Source organism: Saccopteryx leptura, chromosome 10, assembly GCF_036850995.1.
Source record: "Saccopteryx leptura isolate mSacLep1 chromosome 10, mSacLep1_pri_phased_curated, whole genome shotgun sequence".
In the NCBI taxonomy this organism is placed as follows: domain Eukaryota; kingdom Metazoa; phylum Chordata; class Mammalia; order Chiroptera; family Emballonuridae; genus Saccopteryx; species Saccopteryx leptura.
In genome coordinates, this window is record NC_089512.1 from 72,682,503 (window position 1) to 72,710,362 (window position 27,860).

At 43.1% G+C, this 27,860-nt stretch overlaps 1 protein-coding gene across 12 annotated transcripts in view; it reads left to right on the top strand.

The window, feature by feature from the left end:
• MAGI1 (membrane associated guanylate kinase, WW and PDZ domain containing 1) overlaps nt 1-27,860 on the top strand; it is a 778,572-nt gene that overhangs the window by 598,839 nt on the left and 151,873 nt on the right. For all 12 annotated transcript variants that reach the window (XM_066351952.1, XM_066351954.1, XM_066351956.1 and 9 more), the window contains exon 3: nt 13,455-13,574. In XM_066351952.1, the coding sequence (XP_066208049.1) occupies nt 13,455-13,574 (120 nt within the window). The remainder of the gene's footprint in view (nt 1-13,454; nt 13,575-27,860) is intronic.

Here is a 27,860-nt window from a genome sequence, read left to right on the forward strand (position 1 = left end):
ATATTAGCCTAAATACAGGTTTTTATCATGGACAAAATTTTTTTTATTGATTTTAGTGAGAGAGGAAAGGAGAGAGAGACACCAATCTGTTCCTGTTTGTGCCCTGACAAGGGATCAAACCCTCAACCTGTGCATCTGCACAATGCTCTAACTAGTGGAGCTACCTGGACAGGACATGAACAAAAATTTTAAGTGTCTTAAATTTACCAAGGGTTTTGCATCCTTGCACAGGAGTGCATTTGTTATTTCAAAATCATTTTGTGATATAGTCAGGGCAATGTTTACCTTTCCTGTTTTATAAGTAAGGACATTTTGAGTACATAAAAAGGAACTGTCCAAGGTCACGGACATCATTAATTTATTAGCATTGCTGAACTAACTAACTTGTATTGGTTTCTTTTTTTTTTTGAGTTGCTGCCTTTATTTTAGTGAGCTATTTTGCTTACCAAAGACTTCATAGGAACACAGAGACCCTCGTTTGTATCATAACGTGATTCACTCAGCAGTCATTGGGTGGATTCTCTTTAAATGGTAACATGTTCAAACTTCTTGTAATAAGGAAGAGCAGGGGCCCTCTAAGAGGATGTATGGCAGTCTGACCTACCTTCAGCTTGGTAGTACAGAGGATATGGGACTCAAACCTTTCTCTTCATCCTACATCACAGCTGCAGAGAGAAGAGCTGAAAACCAGATCATATGCTGGCCATCTCTGCTATCGAGGGCACTTTTCGGATTCATCAGCACAGTGGAATATATGCCAACTCCTTACTTATTTCAGGTGTTGTGGGTGTGGTTGGTTGACAAGCTCTCCGTGCCTCTGTCGCACAGTATTCCTGCATGTAAGGTGGAGCCCAAATGGCTCTACTAATCCCAAGCATATGTGTTGTAGCTGGCATGAAATCACTGTCTTTACACTCCGCTGTGAGCAGTTTGGCAATATTTTATTTAAGACACACATAACCACTGAGTATTCTGTGTGACTCTCCAGTGTGGAAAGATCAAGGTGCCGTGTCTGTCCTTTGTTACGAGGTGTGGGAGGTTTGGAGACAGGGAATGCACAATTAGTCAAAATGGTGTTTCTTAAAAGAATCAATTTATGTTGATTGTGTATTATCAGGGTTCTCCAGAGAAACAGGATCAATAGTGTGTGTGTTTGTGCGTGTGTGTAAAGAGATATAGATTGATTTATTATAGGTATTGACTCACATGGTGATGGAAACCTAAAGTCTACAATCTGCCCCCACCTAGTGGGGAACCAGGAGAGCTGGTGGTGTGATTCCCTCTCAGTCTGCAGTCTGAGAATCAGGGAAGCCAATGCTGTCAGTCCTGGTCTGAGTCCAAAAGCCTGAGAACCAGGAGCCTTGCAATCTACAGGCAGGAGAGACATGTGGTCTCGGTGCAAGCAGAAAGCAGATTTGCCTGCCTCTGCCTTCTTGTTCTGTTTAAGCCCCCGATGGGATGGTTGGTGCCCATCGTCCCTGGTGAGGGTGATCTTTTCTCTATTTCCTGTTAATGTCCTTAGGAGACACTCTCTCAGACACACCCAGAAATAATGTTTTACCAGGTAACCGGGCATCTTTTAACCTAATCAGGTTAATACGTGAAATTAACCTTTATCCCTTGTGCAAAGTCCTTGGAAGAAAAGTGAGTGGCCATTAGTCATCGTAGTGGTCACCATGTTTGGAGCATTAAAGAACATAGCAGCTTCAAAACTTTGGTGCTAGTGCCCCTAGGATTAGGTTGTCCTTCTTTGTTTCTTTTTTATTTTAACCTGTCACGTCCCTTTTAGTTGCTTTCCAGTTTATAATGAGGTATCAATTCTGATTGGAAACATGCCCAGTAGTCCCGAGCTCTTTGAAGACAAGGATCTTACTAAGCTTTGTTCCCCTGGAAATGTAGCACAGCTGGTGTGTGTGTGTGTGTGTACAGCCCATACTACTGTTGGTCTCAGATGTGACAGCTGTGTTGCTCAGCATGGTCACAGGAATGACTGTGCCTCAGACTGTCAGTTACTGTCACTGGTCATCACACACTCACACACACACTCAACAAGTTTGAGCCACAGAATATTTTCAGCCCTTTCTGTGGCTCCATGGCCACCTTGTCCAACTCTCTGCTGTTGTTACATTGGAATTTTTTACACTCTTTTACATCTTCATCTTGTCTCCAGCTCTTCTCACATTTGGTGAAGTTTCTTCTTTATATTATTTATTGTTCATTATTGTGAGTACTTGCTTATTTCCTCCCCACAAAAGCTTTCAGCTCCCTCAGAGAAGGGCCTGCATCTGTCTCGCACACACCGTATCACCTTACACATGTGGCACATACATAGTAGGCACTTTAGGAGTGAGTGGTGATTGGAAGACTGAAAGAGTATGAGCATTCCTTAGAACAGTGGTCCCCAACCTTTTTTGGGCCACAGACAAGTTAATGTCAGAAAATATTTTCACTGACCGGCCTTTAGGGTGGGATGGATAAATGTATCATATGACTGAGACAAACATCAAGAGTGAGTCTTAGACAGGTGTAACAGAGGGAACTGGTCATTTTTTAAAAATAAAACATTGTTCAGACTTAAATATAAATAAAACAGAAATAATGTAAGTTATTTATTCTTTCTCTGTGGACGGTACCAAATGGCCCATGGACCGGTACCGGTCCGTGGCCCAGGGGTTGGGGACCACTGCCTTAGAATGTGGGCAATGCTAGAGACCTTTACTTTTGCCAAGTGCTGGGCTACTGTCATCTTTGAATTGCATAGCAGTTCCCTAGCACATGGTAAGTGCTCAATCAGTAGTAGCTATTAATAATATTATTGTTCTGTGTTCCTTAATGAGGAGATAGTTTGAACAGTCATAGTAAGGCTGAACCTTATGCTTCCTCTGTCTTTAGCTCTTCTTTCCCTTTCCTTGAATGCTCTCCAATGGTTCCTTTTTTTTTTCTTTAAGTGAGAAGTGGGGAGGCAGAGAGACAGACTCCTGAATGCACCCCGACCAGAGTCCACCTCGCAAGGCCTCTACTGGGCGATGCTCTGCCATTGCTCCATTGCTCAGCAACCAGCTGTTTTAACGCCTGAGGCGAGGCCATAATGCCATTCTCAAGGCTCAGGGCCAACTTGCTCCAATGGAGCCATGGCTGCAGGAGGGGAAGAGAAAGAAAGAGAGAGAAGCAAGAAGGGGAGGGTTGGAGAAGCAGATGGTCGCTTCTCCTGTGTGCCTTGGCTAGGAATCAAACCCAGGACATCCACATCCTGGGCCAATGCTTTACCACTGAGCCAACCAGACAGGGCTCCCATGCTTCCTGTTATGCCCCACAGTCATAAACAGTTCAGATTCCCTTTTCTAGGGAACATGGACATGCAAGGACACAAGCAAAGAGCTGGGTGGACTTATATCAAATACAGGTGCTTTGTCTTAGGAGAAAAGGTCTGTTGGTCTTCTGCCCTCCATTTCCTGTGGATACTTTATGTTAACTAGCAGTATTAATGACACAAAAACGTCAATAAAAGTGAGTGCATTTTATTTTAAAAATCCAGGAAGATAACACTTAATGCACATGCCAGTGGCTGTGCGTGTGGGTGTCTGTTGCCACATGGAAGGCACCAGAGAAAAGCCACCCATGTTTTGAGTCTCTAGCTTGCATAAGGCTGTGGTCAGTGTTTATGGATACATTGTTTTCAAATCTCTGTTTAGAGCAGGGGTCAGGAACCTTTTTGGCTGAGAGAGCCATGACGCCACATATTTTAAAATGTAATTCCATGAGAGCCATGCAACGACCCGTGTACATTACGCATTATCCAATAAAAATTTGGTGTTGTCCTAGAGGACAGCTGTGATTGGCTCCAGCCACCTGCAGCCATGAAAATGAGCAGTAGGAATTGAATGGATTGTAATACATGAGAATGTTTTATATTTTTAACGTTATTTTATTTTATTAAAGATTTGTCTGCGAGCCAGGTGCAGCCATCAAAAGAACCACATCTGGCTCGCAAGCCATAGGTTCCTGACTCCTGTTTTAGGGCATAAGGAGACTTCCATCTTTATCGTGATTGTTTCAGCTGCCTTTGGAAAAGGCTCCTATTCATACGGATGCTGTACTGTGAGGTTTGTGTTCCTGGGAGGATGAAAGAGAACAAGATCATTCTTGAGTCAGAGCCAAGGAATCAGGACTGTCCCTTCAGGAGGAAAACATAAAGATTGCTTACTTGTAGGATATATGTTCCCTTCATTTTTCCTTTGGAACAAAGAGGATTGAAATAATATACAGGTTGCATTAACTGAAGGCCAGAATGTAAAGAATGATGAAGGTTTGGCTTTGATTGTATTTTGCATGAATACAAAATAATACATAATGTAGCTAAGTCATAAGCATAGAGAATTTTTTCCATGAGCTTATCTCCAAGCCTGCTGTTGACATTCACATCCCAGCTTCCAAACCAGCTAAATCAAAGTTGGTTGAATATCAACTACTTGTTTGTTTTGGATGCTTGACTCCATGGCAGACACTGATGCGGGGTCTGCACCTGGGCAGGGCCTGGGGGCCTGATTGGACGCTGGCACGGAAAACCTTGAGGTGTAGATATTTTTATTATTTCTTTCTTTAACTGTCGTTAAGGAAACTGACAAGTTTAGCAACCTAAATTCTCTACAGAGTGAAGTGATGGAGTTGGACTTGGAAACTAGGCTCTTCCAACTTCCCAGCTGGGGCTCCACTCTGTCTTGGTGTCTTCCCAGGTGTTCCTGAATTGACTTGAGGATGATGTGAGATGATTTTAAGGAGTGTTTGAGATGCTGCTTGAACATTTAATCCAATAGTGAGAAGTTGGCTTTCTTTATAAATTTTAAAAAGTCCTTATAACTCTGCTACGGAGAAAGACTCAGTTTGGTTCTATTAAGTATCTGAGACCTTTGTGATGTTTGTCAGTTTCCCTCTAATAAGAGAATGGGGATCTCAGGCTCAGAGCCTTAGGCTCTAGATAAATGAAATAGCTTTATTTTATTTTTATTGTATTTATTTTTAGGTACTGTTTATGGCATGGTGAAACTGATTCTTCATTTGAAGTAAGGATAAATGTTTCCTTTTAAAAATATTATAAGCAGTAAAATTCACCCTTTGGTGTCCCTTTCTGTAAGTTTGTAGAAATGCATGGTCCTTCCAACCTCCACTGCCGTCAGGTACAGCACAGCTCTCTCCCGTGTCCCGCGAGCTGAGCTGACAACCATGGCTGTGCCCTGTCCCCCTCGTAGACAGTATTCCTTTTATAAAACATCATTTAAATGGAATCACACTGTATGTAGACTTCTGGGTCTGGGTTTTCTTCCCTTTGCGTGGGTATTTGAGGTTCACCCATGTTGTGATGTACATCTGTCACTAGCTGAGTGTGTTCGTTGTAAAGATGCACTATGCACTAGTCAGAGGACATTTGGGTTGTATCTTCAGTTGTGTGTGATTATGCCTAAAGCCACTATAAACACTTAATATAGGTTTTTGTGTGAACTTAAGTTTCCATTTCTCTAGGGTAAATATCTAGGGGTGTAATTGTTGGGTCATATGGTAAATTTATGTTTAACTTTTTAACAAACTGCCAGATTCTTTTCCCAGTGGCTGTACCATTTTACATTTTTGCCAACATCTATATTTGGGAGTTCCAGTTACCCCCTATTTTTGCCAGTATTTGTTTTGTTAAGACTTTTTAAAAATCCATACTTATAAGTATGTAGCAGTTATATGTATTAGCAATCTAATCTTAGTCGGGTAACGATCCATCTGTGAACAGCAGTCTGACTGACAATTTGGTCAGGTGCCGGCCTCGCAACCTGGTGGGGCCAGCAGCACACAGCTGTAGGGATGGCGTAGCAGGCTCACCTCCAGGGTTTTTGTTTGTTATGCAACTAAATGTTTCAAAATTATTTCTAGAGGAAAAAGAGAACAGATGAGCTCCAATCTCATTTCCTTCCTGTAGACCTGGTTTGTGGAGTTGGATGACAAAGAAGCTCACTTTCTGATTTCCTCTGCCAGGGTCACTCCAGCCAGATACACTAAAAGTTTATGAGCCTGACCTGTGGTGGCGCAGTGGATAAAGCATTGACCTGGAATGCTGAGGTTGCTGGTTCAAAACCCTGGGCTTGCCTGGTCAAGGCACATATGGGAGTTGAAGCTTCCTTCTCCTCCCCCCTTCTCTCTCTGTCTCCCTCTCTCTCTCAATCTCTCTCTCTCTCTCTCTCTCTCAAACTTTCTCTCTCTCTACACTAAAATGAAAAAAAAAGGTTTATGAAGCACAACATGTGCATAAGAAGCAAGCAGGCCTGAAGGGGCGGACATTGGGGCGTTGCTAATTCTTACTGAGACATTCAGTAGGGCATAGCTCAGATTAATTTGTTATGATCTGATGGTGAAAGAGTTGATAGTATTCACTACTCTGGTGCAAATCTTGAGGGTGTTTTAACACTTAAAAGGACTCTGTCTGGCCTGACCTGTGGCGGAGCAGTGGGTAAAGTGTCAACCTGGAATGCCAAGGTTGGCAGTTCGAAACCCTGGGCTTTCCTGGTCAAGGCACATATGGGAGTTGATGCTTCCTGCTCCTCCTTAAAAAAATAAAAAGGACTGTCTGAATGAGTTTGAGGTTTATAAACAAAATCAGGCAATAAAAAAGTACCACCTTCTCTCAACTTTTTTGTAGTATGTTCCTACCAGTGGCTATAGGCAAGTGTTCTTAACATTAATGCTGCCTCTCTGTGAGCTGGGGAATCTTGAAACATATTGTTTGTTTTATTTACTTGGAGCCTATACTTTTTGGCATGTTTCTGAATGGACTAAGTTATTATTAAAGATATTAGAGTAAATGCAAGAAGCAGGTCTTTCAGGATTCCTTAAATAATAATTGTATTCAATTTATAAAATGCAAAAACAACTATATACACATTGGTACAATTAAGTGTGAAGGTATTTAAATAGACAGTCATTTGTCTCTTTTCATTTCTGAGCCTACCCTCCTGAGACTACCACTGTTACAGGGTTAGTATTATTATACCCTTTTAAACTATTTAACTCGTAAAACGTGCAACATCTGTAGGACTTCCATTTTTTATCTTTCAATAAAATGCAGTGACTTATTTGCATTTTTATTTTATAATTCATTTTATCACTCAACATTATAGGCATTCCTTCTGGTAACTGCATACATATCTAACTATTCCTTATGTAGTGAAAAAAATTTAAGGGCAAAAATACTGTATTTCATTTGATTATTTCTGTATTCATGGACACTCCGAGTTTTTAACTTGGAGACTGCTTTTGTTTTGGTCTTATTGTTGTTATCTACAAATCATGTTGCCACCAATACCTAAGGAGGTTTTTCTAAGAAACCATAGTCAGTAGGAACCAAATAGAATTTTTAGTACAAAATAGAGTTATACACAGATAGATTTAAGGGTGGGAGCACCTGGCGCATGCCCTGGGCCCCAACTTCTGAAGGGCCCCACAAAATCCCAACTTTATACTTTTTTCTAATGACACCAAGTTTGGTTTCATATGTGAAATTTTAACATTAATAGTACATAATATTTATTACTTATTTAAAACTATGATTAACATGTATTTTTATTTTTTCTCCTTTTTTTTTTTTTTTGAGAGACCCAGTATTTTCTCCTGCCCAGGGGCCTCAGTGACCTTAATCCGCCTTTGGCTAGACAAGATCATTTTTCAAAGCATATGAGTTTTTTAAAAGGAAAATTTCCTGTGTGAGTACAAGATGTGTGCTATTAACGTAAATGTGACCCTTGCTCCTATTTTGAGAGCAAGTGCTCTGTGGGCAATGAGCCAGACATAGCGCAATGCAGGCAACTCAACACTGACGGTTGAGAGCTGCACTGGCTAATCCGGCTGCCCCTTGCCAATTGTGGCGCTTTAAATTTAAATTTAAATGTCTTAAAATTCAGTTCCTCAGTCACACTAGCACTCATCCATAGGCACACGTGGTTACAGCTGCCATGTTAGATGGCACAGATATGGACCATTTCTATCATGGCGGAGAGTTCCATTGGACAGGATGGTTTGGAATGAGGTACGCTGAAGTCAGAATGTCTGCCTCAATTCATCATGCTTGCCTAGTTTACTTGTCATGTGACCTTGGGCAAGTTACTTCTCTCCCAGCTTCCTCATTAATAAAGTGAGTATAATAGCAGTCCTTCTGCCTTTTTTGTGAAGATTAAGTACAGTAGTCTTGATTAAATGCTTTAACACCTGTCAGAGAGAGGCATAAGGAAGCATCCAATGAATGAAAATTATTTTTCTTTTCCTAGTGTTTATGATAATCTTTCTGGGTTTTTGTTTTTTGGGGAGTTTTTTGAAGTGGGATATGGGCACTGTGTTTGTTTATTTACAGCTAATGACGACAAGATATGGTTGGGCCAGTTCCTGCTAGATGAGCAGAAGGCATTGTTGAAGGCTGTAGAATACCCAGTTTGTCAGTCTGGGTTTTTTGTTTGTTTTTTAATATACTGTCCCTGAGAAACATGATAGAATTTGTTTTATTTCTCCTCTGCCAGGAAGTAACCCTTCTGGCTTTGTTAGAAGCATGGTTTGTAATAATTGTAACCACCCCAGATGGCTCTTGAAAACCCTTTGAAATGCCATCTGCCAGGCGTGTGTCCAGCAGGCAGCCATCATGCTGCTAGAAGAAAAGAGGAGGCGGGTCCCCTCCCAGCCCTTTCTCCGACAGGTCACTGAACCAAGCTGGTCCTGTTGGCCCAGACCCAGGGCAGGCTACTCAGAGGACGGCTGGGAGTTAACCTCCTGCCAGCCTGCAGAGTAGAGAAGTTTTGTCTGGGTAATAAACCCTGGAGCTTTTATGGGCGGAGACTTCCTCGTCTCCCACCCCTTCCCGAGCAGCTCAAAGGCCATCCACACATATTTATTTACATGGGAAAATGCTATCTGCTAGTTTCATTTTTCCTCTAACATGGAGCATTTTTGAAGTTTGTCATTGTTTTGAATGACGAATTTTCCTTTCAGGAAGTTAAGATCCAGGGGTGATTGTTGTCTTTAAAGTAAATCTGACAAATTGATTCTGAAAACAGGATTTAAAGAAATGGCAAAGATAAGATGGCTACAGAGGGAGGAGAAACAGTAACAACACTGTCTGGTTTTGGAAGACTTTAAAAACCCAGCAGAGCCTGACCTGTGGTGGTGCAGTGGATAAAGCATCAACCTGGAAACACTGAGGTTACAAGTTCAAAACCCTGGCTAGCCTGGTCGGGGCACATATGGGAGTTGATGCTTCCTGCTCCTCCCCCTTCTCTCTCTCTCTCACTATCTCCCCCCTCCTCTCTAAAATAAATAAATAAAAATTTAAAACAAAAACAAAAACAAAAAAAAACCCCAGCAGATCTTTTGGTGGGGATGGGCCGGGGGGCTGGGTTAAGTTAATGGCAACGTATAAACATATTTAGGACAGGTCCTTTCACGGCATGTTTAAAGGGGTTCTATTCCTACACAGCACTGGAGTTTCCCAATCTGATGACGACTGTTTTCCAGCAATGGGCTGAACAGTTTTTCATTGACTCCAAGATGTCACACTCTCAGTCCTTTGTTCCTACCTTCCTGGTTGCTGTCTCTTCGTCTCCACTGACGCTTTCCTTTCCTTCTTTTCCCAGTTTCTACATATCACAGGTGTCAGTGTGCAACCCGGACTCCTTGGCTTCTTTGTGTCTATAACGTCTCCCCGATGAGCTCTTTCTGTCTCTTGCCCCTTTAAATACTACTGGTTTACTGATTACTCCCAAGATTCTGTCTTATTCTTCAGTCTGACTTTCAGATTTATATAGTCAATTGTCTATAGCTCCCCATACCTAGGTGTCTAATAAGCATCTCAAAGTTTACCTGTCCAGGAATGAACTCTTAATTCTTTTCCCCTAAAACTCATTTCGCTCATCTTGATTTCTAGAAATGGCACCACCCATTTTCCCAGGTCAAAAAAAATTAAACATTAGTATTTTGTCTTCTGTTTTTCTTACACACGACATCCATTCCATTAGCAAGTTCCATCTTAAATATATAAACCTAGCATGGCCTGATGAGTTGACATACTTTCAGACGTCTATGTTGTGGATGCATTACAACTGTTTAAGATACTCAGTGATTTGTTAGAGAAATCTGACTGCTTCTGCCCTCCTTCGCCCCCCTGTTCTTGTCTTTGCCCCACCTTCTCTCACCTGGACACTGTGACAGCACCTAATTGATCTTCTTGCTTCTATTCTTGCCCACATGTTCCTGCTACTCTGCTCATATAGCCTGTTCTCTGTCAAGCCAAGTAACCTTTTAAAAATAAAACATGGCACCACCCTGCTCAAAACTCTCGAGGGGCTTCCCATCATCCTTAAAATAAAATACTAAGTGTGTACTGCGGCCAACGTAACCTGGTCCTTGCTTTCTTTCTTTCCTTTTATATTTTATTTCTTTGCCTTTCCTCCCAACTCATCAAAGCCCTTGGTCCTAACGCCTTCTGGAAATGCTCTGCCCCATCACCTGTGCAGGGCCCTCAATTTTGATGGCATCTCCTTAAGCCAGGCTTTTCCTAACCACCTACCTACAGTACCTTCTCTGCTCTCCACTTCCCTTCCTTCCTCCAGGATGCTTTCAAGCTCTTTAACCTCTGTTGCTCTGAGATACTTTCTAATGCTTTAACCTATGCTCCTTATAAAAGAATTCTTTCCCCTAGAAATTTTTTTTTTTTGTATTTTTCTGAAGCTGGAAACGGGGAGAGACAGTCAGACAGACTCCCGCATGCGCCTGACTGGGATCCACCCGGCACGCCCACCGGGGGCGATGCTCTGCCCATCTGGGGTGTCGATCTGCCGCAACCAGAGCCACTCTAGCGCCTGGGGCAGAGGCCAAGGAGCCATCCCCAGCGCCCGGGCCATCTTTGCTCCAGTGGAGCCTTGGCTGCGGGAGGGGAAGAGAGAGACAGAGAGGAAGGAGGGGGGGTGGAGAAGCAAATGGGCGCTTCTCCTATGTGCCCTGGCCAGGAATCGAACCCGGGTCCCCCCGCACACCAGGCCAACGCTCTACCGCTGAGCCAACCGGCCAGGGCTCCCCTAGAAATTAAATGCTGCTGCATATATTAATTTTTCATCTTTTTATTTATTTATTTATTTTTGTAGTTTTCTGAAGTGAGAAGTGGGGAAGCAGAGACAGACTCCCACATGTGCTCTACTGGGATCCACTCAGCAAACCCGCTAAGGGGCGATGCTCTGCCCATCTGGGGCCATTGCTTCGTTGCAACCGGAACCATTCTAGTGCCTGAGGTGGAGGCCATGGGGCCATCCTCAGCTCCTGGGCCACCTTGCTCCAGTGGAGCTTTGGCTGCAGGAGGGGAAGAGAGAGAGAGAGAGAGAAAGGACGGGTGAAGAGTGAAGAAGCAGATGGTTGTTTCTCCGGTGTGCCCTGACCAGGAATCAAACCTGGGACATCCACATGCTAGGCCAACACTCTACTACTGAGCCAACCAGCCAGGGCCTAATTTTCTATTTTTCATAGTAAAATATAAATTCTATTACAGTAGGGGCTTGTTCATAAGTGTTTTCTAGTGCCTTAATTAGTGCCTGGCATCTACTAGGGTCTTAGTAAATATTTATTATCAATAAATAGATGAAACATAAGACTCTATGTCATGATAAATAAATCATTTGACCTCTAAGATTCTGTTAGCTCATTTTATTCTGACAATAACATAAACTATGTTATTGTTTATAATCGATAATATCTGATGATTACTGAGCCAATTCTGTGAAAGAGTTATCCCATGTAGTATACACAACATACCCGCAGAGGAGGGACTAATGTCCCTGTCCTGCAGGGGAGGAAACTGACAAGTAACAGAAGTTGAGGAACTTGCCTGAGACCACAAGTTGGGGAGCCAGACCGTGAACCCATTGCTCACACTTCAGACCCCTGCTCGTCAACACTATATGATACTCTTTGTTTTTCTGTTTGTCACTGGAGACAAATTGAAAAGTTGTGAGCTATCTCAGGGGACTTGTTTGTGTATACTGGGAAAGCTAGAAGGAGGAACAAACTATGAAACAGTACAAGAGTGGACATCTGGATGCTTTGCCAGACCACCCAGAACGCAGCTTGTGATAAGCAAATATTTGTCACATTACCATTTTATGGAAATTTTTCAACTATTTAACCAGATTTCAGATCTTACAAAAATTTGGTTCGTTTAAAAATGTACTTATCTTGAATAAAAATATGTAAAATGTGTTGAGTTTTGTGACTTAAGAAAATTTTGGATATCTACTGTGTGTGTGTGGATATGATCAGTCACACAGGAACATGAGATGCTAGGCATATGCAGTTGGTTATTTAACTACTTTAATATTTCCAGGACTAAGGAAGAATCCCTGCTTACTATATAGGAAAAACAGTGACTTTAAACTGCTCAGGTGACAGTGCATTTCAATATGAGCTGTGTAAGCTATACCCCCTAACTTGACTGTGGGAGCAGAAATCATGTGTTTTGTTTTGTTTTGTTTTGTTTTTTTTGGTCTTTTATAATATTTACCATAGGTTCCTAGTACACACTGAATAATTGCTTCTTGGTTTATTTTCTTTCCTGGTTTATGTATAAACCACACACCTCCATGTTGCTTCCCCAGTTTTAGTTTGGTTGAACTGAAATGATAGGTCCACAGCCCAGTACCTGAGTTGGGTGATTTACGTATTCTAGAGGCTCAATGTTTATTATTTCATAAGAGGAATTGTTCTATTTATTAGTCATTGTCAGAATAACCAGCTTAATTCAGAGGGAGAATTTTCTAGCAAAATGCAGTGTCCTTTCTCCCCAATCAGAACTATGGGTGGCCTCTTTGTGCCCAACATATTAATTGCATGGAAGCAGCAGCGTTACCAGTCCCAGGGAGATAGGCAGCCCAGGTCTTGGGCAGTCGCATTTCCCTGGTCATGTGTTTATGCAGTGGGTGTCATTTTCTTCAAAGGGCTTATTACGTTGGAACTAGCTGGATATACTGAGGAATGCAAGAATCCTGAAGCCAGCAATAAAATTATAAACCCTTTAGGCTCTGAGCTTAAGGTAGAAGTATTTTGGTATTTACCACAGTCCTCAAAGCTTTTTATTATGAATATTTTCTGTATAAAATTCAGTTTACCTTCTTCATTCAGTGCATTTTAAAAACATAAAATTCTCCTTGGGTTACCTCTCTGTGTTTGATTTTCTCCTGCTCCTGTCTGAGTGGCCGCGGCCCTGATGGGTGGAGGCGAGGATGCTCTTCTGTTAGAAAGGAGCTGTCCTCACTGAGTCCCTGTCTGGGCAGATTGGTCTGAGTCTTAGGTGCTCCCGCTTACTGAACAGGTTAGTTAAATTACACCTGGATGGGGAGCTTCCTGTTTTAGCTGACTGACGGTTTCTTGTGCCTTTATCTTCTCTGCTGCAGGCACAACCCGCTCTCCGAGGGAAGGAGAAGTGCCTGGCGTGGACTACAACTTTCTGACTGTGCAGGAGTTTCTGGACCTCGAGCAGAGGGGGACCCTCTTGGAAGTCGGCACTTATGAAGGTGAGCTTACATGGTGGCAGTGAAAAGGATACCTCTCTCCTGGGCACTTCAGTGGCTATAGGGCCATCGGGGCAAAAATGCTTTGTGAACTTGTGAGGTCTAAACAACTGGAGGAGATGCAGTTCACCTTAATATGAATAATAAAGTATATGGGATAAGGAAGTCTTTGTATAGCTCTTTAAAAGTAATTTTGGTGGATTTTTTCCCCTTCTATGAGTTCTCTCAGTTAATTAATTTAAATGTATGGGTTTTGATTTTTAAAATGAGCATATATGGTATTAGAAGGAAGATGAAGAAGAATCATAGTCAGCCTGACTGGTGGTGCCATAGTAGATAGAGCGTCGACCTAGGATGCCAAGGTTCCAGGTTCAAAACCCTAAGGTCACTGGCTTGAGCGTGGGCTCACCAGCTTGAGCATAGGATCTTCAACGTGACCCCATAGTTGCTGGCTTGAGCCTAAGGTCACTGGTTTGTGCAAGGGGTCACAGGCTCAGCTTGAGGCCCTGGGTCAAGGCATGTATTGAGAAGCAATCAATGAACAACTAAAGTGCCACAATTACAAGTTGATACTTCTCATTTCTCTCCCTTCCTCCCCGCCTTGCTTAAAAACAAAAAAGAATCTCTTTTTTTTTAATTTATTTAATTGTGTTTACATAGATTCTAGGGTTCATATATACAAGTTTTTGTGGGGGTTTTTTGTTTTGTTTTTTTTTACAGAGACAGAGTCAGAGAGAGGGATAGATAGGGACAGACAGACAGGAACGGACAGAGATGAGAAGCATCAATCATTAGTTTTTCGTTGTGACACCTTAGTTCATTGATTGCTTTCTCATATGTGCCTTGACTTTTGGGCTATAGCAGACCGAGTAACCCCTTGCTCAAGCCAGCGACCTTGGGTCCAAGCTGGCGACCTCGGGGTCTCAAACCTGGGTCCTCCGCATCCCAGTCCGACGCTGTATCCACTGCGCCACCGCCTGGTCAGGCAAAAAAGAATCTTAATCAGTCACAAAATGTGACCTTTTAATCAGTGTTGTTTTAATCTTGAAAGAATGGAATGTCATTTTTACCACTAATTAATGTATTATTTTGGGTGTGTATTTTCATGTATTTTTCAGTTAGAGAATACATTTGCATGGTTTATAAAACAAAATTTTTCAAAAATATTCAATAACTAATCTTTTTTATATACCTGTCTTCCACCTGCCTAATTTCCAGTTCTTTTTCCTCCCAGTATTAAAAACAATGTTATTACTTCCTGATTACTGTTCTGACATTTCTTTATTTAAATACAGGTATGTGTGTTCATATATGTATGTTTTATGTGTGTCTGATTTCTTACCTGTTTTACACAACATGTTTGGTATCTTGCTGCTTTAATCAATAGTATGTCTTGAAGGTCTTTGCATTTTAGTAATAGAGTACTTCCTTTTTTAAAGTTTTTATATAATCTTTTTGTATGGGAATATCATAATTTATGTAACTAGTTCCCTTTGGGTAAATATTTTTACTATTTCAAAATACTGTTGCAATGAATAACATGAACATAAATAATTTCACACAGGTGAAAATATATCTATAGGATGAGATGCCACAAATGGGATTCCAAGGTCAAAGCCAAATGTAGGGAAAAAAATAAATCTTAAATTATCTGAAAACAGTATTATAGCTTAATTGCTTTTTTGAGTGTTATGTAGACAGGAGGATGCAATAGAATACTATGAACTAGGTCAAATTATTAACTTGGTCAGAGTCTTATGGTATCTCTTTAAGAACTCTGAACATTTGGATTTATTGGACTATTACAGGGACATTTTCAAGATCAAACATAAAGTGTAAATATGAAGTTGACTATTATTTTATAGGGACATTTAGCTTTGATGTGAAAATAGCCTCTGTTCCAGGTAGTAGCTAACAGGTAAGTAATGATCATGAATCATAGGTGAGCTGAATCTGATTTTGTATTCTCTGGAGGGGGAAGAGGAAGACAATGATTTTTGTTCCTACTGCTCATTTCCAAATATACGGCGACAATGTTTAGATGTTAATCAAATTTCTGAAAGTGAATTCAGGAATATTTTCTTTGAGCATTGCTAATTATCAGTTGTCTTAGTTTCCTGGTGGTTGAGGGGCTAGAGGGAATCTCAGAATGCCAGAAGCAAGAATGGTCATTAAAGACTCGGAGTGAGGTGCCTGACCACGAGGTGGCACAGTGGGTAGAGCATCAGACTGAGATGCGGAGGACCCAGTTTTGACACCCCGAGGTCACCAACTTGAGTGCATGCTCATCGCCTTGAGCATGGGCTCACCAGCTTGAGTGTGGGGTTACTGGTTTGAGTGTGGGATCGTAGATGTGACCCCATGGTTACTAGCTTGAGCCTAAGGTCACTGACTTGAGCAAGGAGTCTCATGCTCTGCTGTAGCCCCCCCAGTCAAGGCACATATGAGTAAGCAGTCAATGAACAACTAAGGTGCTGCAACAAAGAATTGATGCTTCTCATCTCTCTCCCTTCCTGTCTATCTGTCCCTATCTGTCCCTCTCTCTGACTTTCTCTCTCTGTCAAAAAATGAAAAATAAATAAATAAATAAAAACTGGGAGGGAGGGGAGGGATACCAGCTCATTTTCAACATGTTGTCTTATAGATGTGAATCTAGTAAAAAATTCAAGTGGCTGAGGAGTGAGCAAATGTGACTCCTCTTTGGTTAGCAGAAAGTGAAGAGTCCTTTTCTGAAGTCAGTTATTATGCTCACCTGGGGAGCTCGAGTCCCTAATATAAAGAACAGCCCTTTGCACTTTGGGGAGGTTTGGAGGGAGAGTGGCTGTGGAGAGCCAAAGCATACTGAGTTGAGAAGGAAGAGCATGCAACCTGGACAACGCCTGCTCTGGGAAGAAGGAAAATCAACGCATCTTTCTGAGGTGTTTCTGTTGTAGGTGACATACAGGCAGACTCACTCTGTTTGCTCATTTAATTTTACTGCTGTGACAGCGGTAGCCATTATCACCAACTTTTAAATGGAGATGCTGAGGCCAACTAGCACTTAGGGGCTTTTGCAAGGTTGTACAACTGGTCTGGAACACCAGAGCCAGGAACCAAACGCGGCTCAGTTTGAATTTCACACTCTACACTTTTTCTCTGAAAATCTAATAGGAATAGCCTGGCTGTAACTGAAAAGTTGTAAAAACAATCTATTTGTACCTTAACCTAACTTCCTAGTATGTAGCAACAGAGAAACATTTTTCAAAAAAATATATGATCATCTCATATGAAACAGTCTTTCTGTGAATGTTGCTGAGCTGTTTTGGAACTAAAATTTTCTTATGCCCAAGATTAATTTTTTCAGTTTTCAAGGCATTTTAACGCAGTGTTCTTCAGTCTTGGACCTTTTAGCTGTATAACTTCCCTACCATATGAGACAGTTCATAATGTTTTGGAACCGACTACAGTGTATGATGTTGACTATTATGAACTGAAAGAAAAGTAGAATTTTTATCAAATGCCAGATGCTGTAACCAGAATAGGGCTAGATAGACTTTTGAGAGCTTCCTGTACCTTGGCACCCCCTGGACCACCCCTCTGTGGCAGCCACTGTCTGCTGGGCACTAAAAGCATGCAGGCTGGGCTGTGGCTCTGGCTGAGTTTGAATCTCTGCTGTTGAGCTGTGTCCCCTTTGGCGAATTGCTTAATGCTCCATGCCTCCATTTCTTTTTAGAATGAGGTGGTAATTGGCAAGGGCTGAGCATAGCGTCTGACACATGGAAGCTCTCAGTCAGCATTAGCTTTTATACTATTTATTTACGGACACAACTGGTCCAAAATGGCCACGTGAGTGTTCCCTTCCCCTTCTACTAGTCAGTAAACCAGTGGATTTGCCAGTAAAATAGAATTATTTATTTTCCAGGTACTCACCATCTTTTTTCCCTGCTCAATTATTTTTCTCTCAGCTTTTCCATGTTCCAGAGAAGAAAACTATGCCACAACACAAAACACTCTTTAAATCAAGGCACTTTAAACATTTTTAAGTGAGAGTAACAAATGTACATGATGGAATACCTCCCATGGTAAAGAATTTAAAAATATTTAAGTTTAAGTTGCTTTCTCTCTTCCCTGTAGGTAAACACTGTTACAGGGTCTCATGTAAAGATTCAAGGAACTTACACATAAGCAACCTGTACTGGTACATATTTATTCTTGTTTATTTCACTCTAATCTTGCCTTTCACACTTAAGTGTCTTGGAGAGCTTTCTGCATTACCCTACAGAGTTGCCCATAAGGTTTGTTTCAGCAGGTATACATGGAGCAGTTACTTTGTATCTTTGTCCTTAGCCAGAGGATGTGATATTCAGGGCAGAAGACCTTTGAAGGTGCCTATACTTTTTAGTTATTTCTTTTTACCAGCACTTGTCTAGTGTATACTATGGGCTGAGTTCTCTTGAACGTGTGCTACATTCACTAACTCACTCAATTACCCAACAATCCTAGGAGGTTATTATAATTTATCCTCATTTTACAGAAGAAGAGTATGAGGTCCAGAGCATTCAATCAATCAATTAATTAATTAATTTTAAGTGAGAGGAGGGGAGATAAGCAGAGTACCGAGTTCACCCAACCGGCATCCCCCTGGCAACCCTATCTTGGGCTGATGCTCAAGTACCAAGCTATTTTTAGCACCTGAGGCTGATGCACTTGACTATCTTTAGTGCCCAGAGCCACGCTTTGAACCAATCGAGCCACTGTCTGTGGGAGGGGAATAAGGAGAAGGAAAGAAGCAGATGGTCACTTCTCCTGTGTGCCCTGACTGGGAATCTTACCCTGTACATCCATATGCTGGGCTGAAGTTGTGTCCACTGAGCCACCACCCAGGGCCTACTGAGCAGTCTTATAACCAGTGTTTTGAACTTTATATCTGGTAGGTTACTTGTCTCTATTTTGTTTAGTTCATTTTTTGGAGGTTTGTTCTGTTCTTCCATTTGGGACATATTTCTTTGTCTCCTCATTTTGGCTGCCCCCCTATATTTGCCTCTACATACTAGGTATCACTATTATGTCTCCCGGTCTTGGTAGAGTAGCCTTTGGTAGTAGGTGTCCTCGGGGACCCAGTGGGGCAGTCTAACTGGTCACCTGAGCCCAGTGCCCCAGGAATGTTTCTTATGTGGCTTGTATATGCCCTCCTGTTGTAGATGACCAATGATTGCTGTGGCACATCAATGAGGAGGATTGTCTCTCTGTCTGAATGGTTGTGAGGACTGGCCATGCTTACAGCAAAACTATTCTGGATTTGCTTCAGCGAGGTTCTGGTGCCTATGAAGGCTGTCCTTTGGGTGTGTGGTTTGTGAAGGTAGTTGGGTGGTACTGCTCCTTTTTCTGAATCTGGCCACCAAATGTATTGGTTCTGGGGCCCCTTGTGAGGGTCTGTGATGCAGGCCCAGGTCAGTCACTGGCTATGTCCTGCCAAGGGTCATTTGATATGATTTACAAAGTCATCTGCAGATGGCTGCCACTCCTGCTGGTCTTGGAGATACCTGGGAGAGTCTAAGCTGTGAACCGAGGCTACTGCTGCTAGTGCCAGGCCTGGGGCTGCTTAGCAAGAGGCTCAGGGTGTGCCAAGTTCAGGTGCTGCTTGATCTGTGGACCTTTTAGGGATTTTAGGAAATTCTGCAGCATGATCCAAGACAGACTTTATATGTGGAAAAACCACTGGAAGTGTCTGGAGTTGGCCCACAAATTGGGTGGAGAGGGATCTCGGGGAATCACCAGGGTGGGGTGAACTGTATCAGCCAGGTGGATGGAGACTCAGGTGTGGCTTTCACTGGGAGTGCAGGCATGGTGGGGGAAGGGCTCAATAAAGGAAGAAGGGCCTCTGCCAGGGCTTTGATCTGGGAAAAAGCTGCTCCTCCAGTTTTCACCTTAAAAACAGACAATTCAGTTTCTCCCTGTATGTTCATGCACCTTTCTAGCTGCTGCCCCAGCACTGGGGCTCAGAGTGAGTGAGTCCACCAATGTTTGTGTGCAGACCTGGGATTCCAGCAGCCTTCTGTCTCAGCCATATCTCCCTGGATTTCTCATTCACACATTATGCCGAATTCTCTTCCTGGCACTGGAACCCTGGGCTAGGTACCTGGTGTGGGACTGGGTCCTTTCCACTCCTTTGGGAAGGCCTCTGCAGCTGAAATATCCCTCCTGACTTTTAACACACACACACACACACACACACACACACACACACACACACCGTGGTGGTGGGACCAGCCCATTCTAAATCTCGGCCTCTCTTATCAGGCTCACCATGACTTCTTCGTATAGCTGTTACTGGACTTCTGTTTCACTAAACTTCGGTGGTTCTCAGTGATGTTTTTTCTGTGCTTTAGTTGCAATTTTGAAGTGGTTGTGGGGGAGGCAAACACCACATTCACCTAGGTCACCGTCTTTACCAGAGGCCCCAGGTATCTTTTTATAAGTTCAAAAAGTAAAGCTGGGACCCAAACCCAGGCAGTCTGGCTCCACGGTCCACGGTCCTTAGCCTTCGTCTTGTGAGGCAGTGCAATTTAAAGACAAGTAATGAGTGTCATGAGAAGGAATGACAGGGTGCTCAGGAGCAGATAGAAAGAGCACTGCATCTAAGCCAAAGTCACAGTGGGGCCTCGAGGAAGGAATTTGAACTGAAGCTTGTCAGAGGATTTCATGAAGTCAGTGACGGGTTTACAACTGTGTTTCAGTTCAGTCAGCACTGGCCATGATTCACGAATCCAAAGAGAGCAAGATGATGAACGAAGAGAAAGTCAGAATGATGTGTCTTGAAGAAGGAAGGCAAGGCACCATGCCTGCTGTTGTCAGAACCAGTGCTATCCGATATAACTTTCTTCAGTGATAAAATTGTTCAGCATTCTGAGTTGTCAAACATGGCAGCCATTAGTCACATTGGCTACTTTGACTGAGAAACTGAATTTTATCAATTTAATTTAAGCAAATTTAATTTTTAATGTCTCCTGTACCTGGTGGCTGTTTTATTTTACAGTGAAATTCTAGAATAAAAGCTTCTGCAAGGGAAGGATAAGGGCCTCTTTTAAAAAAAAAAAAAAAAGGTCTTTCCCTTCTCACTCAGGTGACTTCAGAGAGCTAAGCACATCTTTAAGTGTTAAGCTCCTTTTAAACAATATATGACTGTAGCCCTGGCTGGTTGGCTCAGTGTAGAGCATCGGTCTGGCGTGTGGATGTCCTGGGTTCAATCCCGAGCCAGGGAACACAGGAAAAGCAACCCTCTGCTTCTCTTCCCCTTCTTCTCCTTCCCCTCTCACAGCCAGTGCCTCGGTTGGTCCGAGCATAGGCCTCAGGCACTGAGGATAGCTTCGTCGAACTGAGCATCAGCCCCAGATGGGGGTTGTTGGGTGAATCCCAGTGGGGGCTCATGCAGGAGTCTGTCTTTCTGTCTCCCCTCCTCTCACTTAAAAAAAGAAAAAGGCCCTGGCTTGTTGGCTCAGTGGTAGAACATCTGCCCGGCCTGTGGAAGTCCCAGGTTCGATTCCCGGTCAGTGCACACAGGAGAAGCAAACGTCTGCTTCTCCTCCTTTCCTTTCTCTCTATCTCTCTCTTCTCTAAGAAGAGAGCCAAGGCTCCATGGCAGCAAAGTTGGCCCAGGCACTGAGGACGGCTCCATGGCCTCCACCTCAGCCGCAATGGAGCAACGCCCCAGATGGACAGATCATCACCATGGGCATGCTGGGTGGATCCGGGGTGCATGCAGGAGTCTGTTTCTCTTCTTCCCTGCTTCTCACTTCAGGAAAAAATATACACATACACACTCACTTCTGAATTCTCCCAAAGAGAATGTCACTACAGAGGCGCGGTGATCTTTTGTGGGTATATCAGCAACATGTGATACGCAGACAAGTAGGGTAAACCTATAAAACCTCAAGGCTTGATAACCTTGCGAATATTTTTCAAGTCCAATACTTTTGGGGTTTTGGAATTGCAGGGTTGTAAGATTTTATTTTATTTTGCGTTTAGTGAGAGATTGAAGGAGTAGGGGGGGAGAAAGAGACAGACAGAAACAGAGACAGGAAGGGAGAGAGATGAGAATCATCAACTCATATTTACAGCACTTTAGTTGTTCATTGACTGCTTCTCAGATGTGCCTTGACCAGCAGTGGGGCTCCAGCCAAACCAGTGACCCCTTGCTCAAGCCAGTGATCAGGGGGTCGTGTCTGTGATCCAACACTGAAGCCAGCCACCTTGGGGTTTTGAACCTGGGTCCTCAGAATCCTAGATCGACACTATCCACTGCACCACCTGGTCAGGTTAGGGTTTTTAAATTTTAAAGCTAGAAATACAGTCTATATTATTTCTTCAGATTATAGAACTAGGATCCAGAGAGACTGGTCAAGACACTAAAGGGAGTTGGGGACAAAGCCTGGCCAAATGCTCGTCACCCAGGTCATATTGCAAGCAGCACTGGAATGCCAGTATATCCTGTGTCTGCTGCCTGGATATTGACATTTGGTTTGTAGACTCTATTACTAGTTTGTTTATTCATTAAAATGAAACACTGCACAAAACCAGATGTGATCATTGTCTTTCTAGGTCGTACAGACTGGAGACGCATTATTCATATGCTCACAGAAGTAAATATACTATTGTAAATGTAGTAGGAAACTAAAGGAGACTGCTTTGTAGGGTGGGGAGATCTGATCTCTGCGGAGTTGGGAAAAGCTTCCCTTGTAGAAGTAGTCATTGAGGCTAACTCTGCTGGTTGAGCTGGAGTTGTATCGCTAGATTTAGCAAACAATAATACAGAACACCCATTTCTTGCATTTTATCTGGCAACCCTAGTTGGAGTTAGTTTTGGACTGCACTAGTGGTGGTGGTGGTAGTAACAAGTTGATGGATGCAGAGATATTTACGTGACTGAAAAGCAGGACTTCTAAAATGTGTTGGTTATCATGATGAGGAAGGAGAGAAACCGGTGATGACAACCTTCTTAGGAGGACACCTACTCTCTTTCTTTCATAATTGAATAGATGCTGCGACCATTTGCTGAAATAAGAACTACTGGAGAAGGCTGGGGGGGGGGGGATAGTGGGCTCCCTGATGAACTGTCCAGCCCACCAGTTATAATGCTTACAGTTGTGTAGACCCCCACGGACTTGAGGCCCTTCCTGGTTATGTAAGGAAACCATCTACCCCCTCAGAGGGCATGGAGCTCAAAACTGATATCTGCTTTGCAATTGGAACCAACTTTTCTTCCTGTCACAACATCAAGAGAGTGAAGGCAAAGAGGACAAGAACAAACGTGTCTTTTCTTTTTGGTCCAACTTCCTAGTTGTGGCACTGAGCTAATATATTTATTTGATATGGTGCTTGAAATAAATCAGTTATACCATCTTCCTTTTGTCTTATTTTCCTTTTTTTTTCCTCGTTGACATTTTGGCTCAGTGAGACAGGCTGCTGCTTCAGCCAGCCGGTTAGGACTTCTCTAGGGGAAAGTTTACAAGGGATGAACTGTTCCGTGGGGTCGTTCCAAACATGCCTGTTTTACAAGTGCCTCTGGGTAGGAGAGGCTGTTATATACACTTTGAGCACTCAGAGGTTTCCCTCAGCATGGAAGTATGGTGCCAGCATGACATTTCAAATGGAAGTTAAGGATTGCATATTTCTGCATGTTAAATAGGAAGGGGGATGTCAGCATTCAATAATGTTACTGTTTGGCTTCCTAGAAGGTCTGCAAAAAAGCAGCTGCCATGGGCATGCTTTTTGGGGACACAGAGATAAAGCAGGGTTGAAGAGAGTTCTTGTTTGTCATTGAGGAAAATGAGACCGGCTGGAGTCCTGTTCTTTGGCAGGCCTTGGAAGCCTTCTGTTGTGATAAGCTCTGTTGGCAAACTCCACCATGGAATGTTCTCTGTTGATAATGAAAGCGACCAAAAGGAATCTGTGTTGCTACTGGCTGATCCTTTGCATATGAAGATGAGGCGGCCTGAGCCAGGGAAGTTTCTCTTATTTCCCCTCTGAGAGAGCCCTGGAGATCTCTGGAGTTGAGGGCATAAATGTTGGAGATGGACAAATCAGTGTGTAAATACCAGTCATCACATATGCACTGTGTATATTTCAGTTTCTTTATATGAGAATAGGAATATTAATGACTTTGACTTTTTAACTTTAGGATTGTTAATAAAGATTAGAGGAAGTAAGTGACTATGGCTAGTGACATTTGGTAGGTGCACTATTAATGTAACTTCATTTAATGTTTTTTGAGTATATATTTTGATAACAGTACCCTATTCTCCAGTGTGAAGCTCTTATCTGTTTACAGTGTCCGGCACAATTTAAGACTGCTAGAGTTTATTACGTGTTAATCATGTGCCAAGCACATTGCTAAGTACTTTATATGTGCATTATTTAATTTAGTCTTCACAAAAACCCTATTAGATAGGCACTATTCCAATCTTTAGTTTATACCATGGGAGCTGAGGCCGGGAAGAGGGAGATCCCTTACCCGCTCAGGGTAACTTATGTCGCCCTCTTAGGTCTTAAATTTGAAGCTGAATGACTCTGGCAAGAACAAACATCTAATTATAAGATGCTGGCTTACTGTCCTTCTGCACATACAAATCATAGTTCTCTAAGGCAGAGCAGCAGGAAAAGAAAGAGTGAAAAGACAGTGATGTGGGTTTTATGAATGATGCCATCCGTGTCGGCGGGCCAGTGGAGGAGTGAGGTGATGCAGCTCCGAGGTGATTTGCGTATAATTGATGGACTGGAAAAAAACCTCCTCGAGCCATGCTATTAAAACCAGATCCACAGCATAGCGATCATAGCTGTAACTCATGGGTGCTGTCTCCACATGCTCAGCTACTCTGCTGCACGGACTCCTGAGTGACAGGGTGTGCCTATATCGTGGTAGGTGTGGGGAAGCGCGGTGCACAGATACAGACGTGATCCCTCCCTGCAAGCACTTCAGACATCAGGACGGGTATTGACTAATTAATTAAATGGTTGGATAAATAAAAGGACTTTGAGAAGGAGACATGTTTCCCTGAGAACACATAAGAACCTTTAAGGATAGTTTGACCCAGTGTGTCAGGTCAGATACTGTCGCTGAGGATGAGTGGTGATGATGGGACAGGAAGCAGAGGGCAGAGTGGTAACCACTCGAGAGAGGAGCAGGTGCAGGAGCTGTGAGATGAGGTGGGACAGCCTGCAGGTGGGGGCTGAAGGAAAGCCGTGGGCTTAGAGCAGAAAGAGCAGCGGAGAGAGTGACCCGCTAGCAGCCATGACAGGAGCCTGCAGAGCCCACAAGGTGGTCATGCATGCCTTGGGCCAAGCCAAAAGCAAATCTGCTGGATATCCATGTACCCATGCTTTACACATCAAAAGCATACTTTTGGCCCTGGCCGGTTGGCTCAGTGGTAGAGCGTCGGCCTGGCGTGCAGGAGTCCTGGGTTCGATTCCCGGCCAGGGCATACAGGAGAAGCGCCCATCTGCTTCTCCACCCCCCCTTCCTTCCTCTCTGTCTCTCTCTTCCCCTCCCGCAGCCGAGATTCCATTGGAGCAAAAAGATGGCCCGGGCGCTGGGGATGGCTCCTTGGCCTCTGCCCCAGGCACTAGAGTGGCTCTGGTTGTGACAGAGCGATGCCCCGGATGGGCAGAGCATCGCCCCCTGGTGGGCGTGCCGGGTGGATCCCAGTTGGGCGCATGCGGGAGTCTGTCTACCTCCCTGTTTCCAGCTTCAGAAAAATTAAAAAAAAAAAAAAGCATACTTTTGTTACACCCCCCCCCCCTTAAAAAAAAAACCACTGTATTTTGCCCCCTTGGAGCTGACACTGTCTCATTGAAAATGTGCTCTAAATTCCCAGCTACTAGTGATCACTACCATCCTGTTTTACTTATTTTCAAAAGCTTATCCCAGCCTGACCTGTGGTAGCGCAGTGGATAAAGCATTGACCTAGAAAGCTGAGGTCGCTGGTTCAAAACCTTGGGTTTACCCGGTCAAGGCACATATAGGAGTTGATGCTTCCTGCTTCTCCCCCTTGCATCTCTGTTCTCTCTCTCTCTCTCTCTCTCTCTCTCTCTCTCTCTCTCTCTCTCTCTCTCCTCTCAAATGAATAAATAAAATATATTTAAAAAAAAAAACCAAAAAAACTTATCCTATTGGAAGAAGACAGACAAGTCTCTCCACTCCCCTACCACTTACAAAATTATAAAAGAAACATGGCACTGGGGGACAAAGAGCCTGAGTACTGTTTGCCTGGGACCAGCGGGGTGGACTCTAAGAAAGGCTCTACTGGTTTGGGTCTCTTCATCCACGAAAGAGGAGTCATTGTCTCTGTCCTGTTGACGTCGCTGTGCACAGGGCGATCCTTGCTAGGAATTCAGAACCTCAGGCCCCACCCTGCCCCACTGAAGTAGAGCCTGTAGATACTGTGTAACTGTACTGCTTGCCCACTGTTTAAGAAAATTGATGTATATACCATAAAGAGCAATTGTGAAGACAGTTTTGGTCCCATTTTTACATTTTTATTCATAGTGCCTGGTGTAAAAAGCTTCCCTTTAAGAAAGTAAATGAGTGAATACTAAACTTTTACAAAGTGAGAGGCAGTATAGATTTTATTCATTCTTGCTTATAACTCAGGGTACGGTTCTCCTTAAATATTTTATCAAGCTCTAAAAATTGATTTGCAGTCCCCATTAGTTTTTAAATGCATGTCAGAAAAGTGTTTTCTTTGGCTTGCTGGTGGCCAAACACTGTGCCCGTTAATTAAGGCCAGCAGTGTAAGAGGCTTTGAAGCGTCCTCTGCCCTCCCCACCCTCCAGCCGCCAGCCCTGTCGAGTTTCAATGCAGAGCGAGTTCAGAAATAGCAAAGAGACAGGCACGCTCCCACGGGGAGGGTGCCTGGCCACCTTGGGAAGGGGTGTCAGCTAGTGTGGAGAATGGGGGAGCCAGGCTCCTGTCTCCTGGGAACTGTGCAGCCAGCCAACTGATGACCCAAATTAGATTTTTAAGTCATTTATAATTCTTCACATGATTTTTATTTAATACTGTTAAGCGATTCATATATTCTCAAGGGAGCCTGTTGTGCACACCATGTGTAAGGTTTGTGTTTCTGTTGTGGCTAGGCTTGGCCTGATTGTTTATGACCAGAGTGCAAACTGTTGATCAGGTGGAGAGGTTCCTGGAAGGGAGGAGATGAGAACTGAAATGGGGGGATAGGCAGGTGAAGTGGGAGAGTGAATAGAGTAGGCTGAGGCAGTGGAGACCCCTGGTAACTGTGGCAAATGGGGGGATTGCATCATCTGAAACAGTGTTTAAATGTTGGTCACAAATTAAAATTGTTTTAAAAATATGTGAAAAAAATCTGCAAAGGAGGATTGAACCCTCTGCAATTAGAAAATCACTAGGTCGAAGCTTTTCTAAAGATTATGGCAGTCCAGAAGATGGGAAGTGCCAGAGCTGTGTGAATGGTACCCCATCTTCTGTTTGCTGCCCCTCATAGTTTACAGGGCACCACCTTCTGTTTGCTGCACCTCATAGTTTACAGGGCACCATCTTCTGTTTGCTGCACCTCATAGTTTACAGGGCACCATCTTCTGTTTGCTGCACCTCATAGTTTACAGGGCACCATCTTCTGTTTGCTGCACCTCATAGTTTACAGGGCACCATCTTCTGTTTGCTGCACCTCATAGTTTACAGGGCACCATCTTCTGTTTGCTGCACCTCATAGTTTACAGGTCATATTATTTGATCTTCATGAGAATCCTGTGAGGTCGCTAGGGCTGGTGCTACTTCAGAGGGAAGTTTCCCATTGCACAGAGAATATGTTAGAATGAGTTTAGAAAACTTGCACAAGGTTATTTGGTGATTGGCACTTGCTTATTCCTTTATATCAAGGAGTAATAAATACTCAGTTACAGGTAACAAGCACTTCAAACACACTGTCTCATTAATCCTCCCAACAAGGGGTAATGAGCCTCATTTTAAAGATTAGAAACATACACTATATTATCCTATAAATTTGCCTTTTAAATTTTAAGTTAAAAAAAGTCAATTTAAAACATATTTTATTAATTTTTAGAATTAACCTTATATTACTACCATAATTTACTAGTTAGATCTTTTTCTAGAGCATATTAAAAATAGACACACTTGTTAACATGCAAAAATCCATCCGGATACCACCCAGATGCGCATTCTGGTCGGACCTGAGCCAAACTGAGGAAAGTGGCTGCAGAAACACGGGTAATTGCTAAAAGAGTGACCCGTAAGGGGTGCAACTGTCAGATAGTTTTCTGCTGAAA